This window comes from Bidens hawaiensis, unplaced genomic scaffold (genome assembly GCF_021521415.1).
Source record: "Bidens hawaiensis isolate Kalapana, Puna unplaced genomic scaffold, B.hawaiensis_p1.1 tig00019341_1, whole genome shotgun sequence".
NCBI classification, from domain to species: domain Eukaryota; kingdom Viridiplantae; phylum Streptophyta; class Magnoliopsida; order Asterales; family Asteraceae; genus Bidens; species Bidens hawaiensis.
In genome coordinates, this window is record NW_027492936.1 from 352,830 (window position 1) to 354,700 (window position 1,871).

The 1,871-nt window shown below is 36.8% G+C and overlaps 1 protein-coding gene across 1 annotated transcript; it reads right to left on the bottom strand.

Moving 5' to 3' along the window:
- Nucleotides 1-652: 652 nt before the first annotated feature.
- LOC143558155 (putative GEM-like protein 8) lies at nucleotides 653-1,625 on the bottom strand. Its single transcript, XM_077047049.1, has 3 exons — nucleotides 1,283-1,625; nucleotides 923-1,197; nucleotides 653-829 (listed from the first exon to the last, which is right to left on the bottom strand). Exons 1-3 carry the CDS (start codon nucleotides 1,440-1,442, stop codon nucleotides 653-655), a joined length of 612 nt encoding a protein of 203 aa, XP_076903164.1. The 5' UTR covers nucleotides 1,443-1,625.
- Between the last annotated feature and the right edge of the window lie 246 nt (nucleotides 1,626-1,871).

Sequence of the window (1,871 nt, forward strand, 5' to 3'; positions counted from 1 at the left end):
GAAACAAATTGTATACTCCTTGCTATCTTACTCGGATTGAGTGATGGGTTTTGTGGATCACGGCCTGCTATTCATCGACTGGAGGTATCTTGAGTGACCAAATCTGAGCCTTAAAATAAAATTCAAGGAATTTGGGTATGACAACTGGGCCAAATCGCTAATTATGGCCGATTGTTAGATGATTTGGCTCGTCGAAACATTTCCGTACACTGGTTATGGCCTTGTAACTCTACTTCTAGCCTAACTTAATGCTCGTTTGAAGTTTGGCTTTTTTTTTTGTCATGTGTTCCTTAATGTATTTGGTCCAACCAAGAGTCAACCAACTTTTGAATAAGCTCCTCATAAGTTTTTCAAAGTCTCTGATAAGGTTATCAAAATTGGTCCATCTTCTTGAAGTTAATAATTAAATAAAACTACTTGCACAACCAGATGAAAGAACGAATTCGATCTTCTATCCACCTAGAGGTTTTGATGTTTAAATTAACACGGAAACATGCATGACACAGGAAATGAAATCTTATCATTCTTTTTTCTGTATTTCAGCAAATTATATATATGTACATCCCATTAGAGAAAGTAATCAAGCTAACAAATGTTGTATATTAGAAATTTACATGGAATGAAGCACTACCATCCTTTGTCATCTATATCTTTAGCAAACAATACTAAATATCTGATGAAGATGTCTTAAGGTTTTCTTATAATCTGTGAAGCCCAAAAACCAGAAGTTGAAATCGTCCACCGTCACCAACTCTACATACTTGTTTGATGGCTTCTTCAAGTTCATGCTCTCTCCTACTCCTTTTATTTTTTGTAATGGGATCGAAACCTACACAAACAAGCATGCCAATATTTTTCAATACACTACAAACCTTACCAAATTAATGCAAAAGAATATATAAGAACTTTGGAGGTTGCATACTTTATACTGGTACTTTAAAACCTCCCCTAGAGTAGAATGCATTTTCAAGGACTTGTTACTGCAAAATCCTACCCTTTCGGTGGAGATGAATAGGATGCCTGCAATTGCTCCAGCTGTAGTGTATATATAGCATTGAGTTGCATGCAACAACGCCTCGCTGCCAATGGTACTGAACCTTTTCCTGAATATATTTTCTGCGCGGCCAGGTGGAAGGATTTTGGCCCCGTAACTCAACTTGTGTTTCACTGTTTCGACTAGTTTGGGTCCTAAACTCACTGAAATTGCATAAGTAAAAAGTATTAGATTAGGAAGAGAAAATATATAAAACGTATCGTCACAGAACCAATGGTAAACCGTTACCATAATTTTTAATCAACGCTGCAAAACTGTCTTTTCCTTCTACGCCATTGATTTTTGAAGTAGATAAAGGGTAATGAGGTTGATAAGGTTTAGACGATAATAATCCTCTTGTCGATATGATTGGAATGCTCATGACAGTGTTTGAGCGTCTGTTGTCCATGTTTTGAAACGGATGTGATTTGGCGGCCTTGCAGATACAGAAACTTAGTGATGAATTAGTTGATGAGTATTAATGTGTTCTGGATGATCATGATATTTATAAGCTCATAGAGATGATGTAAGTTAACAACTTTTGATTGTATGAGTCATCAGTGTGTCATTGTCGCTGGTGGTTTGAATATGTGGAAGTAAAAGAAAGGCTGATGGAAACAATATACTCATTTTGATATAGGGGCACAATTAAGAAATAAGAATGGTTGGTACATCAACTATTTGTGGTGCATGAGCAAGTTAAGCAAACTGACATGCAAGAATGGTCATGATCATGAGATTGCCTTTATTTTTCTTAATCAGATTGAACGGGGTTTCTCCTGTACTGGCCTTTTTCAGCGTTCTGTTTGCCCAAAGGACGTGTGGTACTTCGTCCACC

What these genes read in the sequence shown, in the direction of transcription:
- LOC143558155 (XM_077047049.1), bottom strand. Translation starts at nt 1,442, where the DNA reads ATGGACAACAGACGCTCAAACACTGTCATGAGCATTCCAATCATATCG. An exon ending in AGCGTTGATTAAAAATTATG is followed by an intron (nt 1,198 to 1,282) that starts GTAACGGTTTAC and finishes ATGCAATTTCAG; the next exon opens with TGAGTTTAGGACCCAAACTA. An exon ending in TTTTAAAGTACCAGTATAAA is followed by an intron (nt 830 to 922) that starts GTATGCAACCTC and finishes TTGTTTGTGTAG; the next exon opens with GTTTCGATCCCATTACAAAA.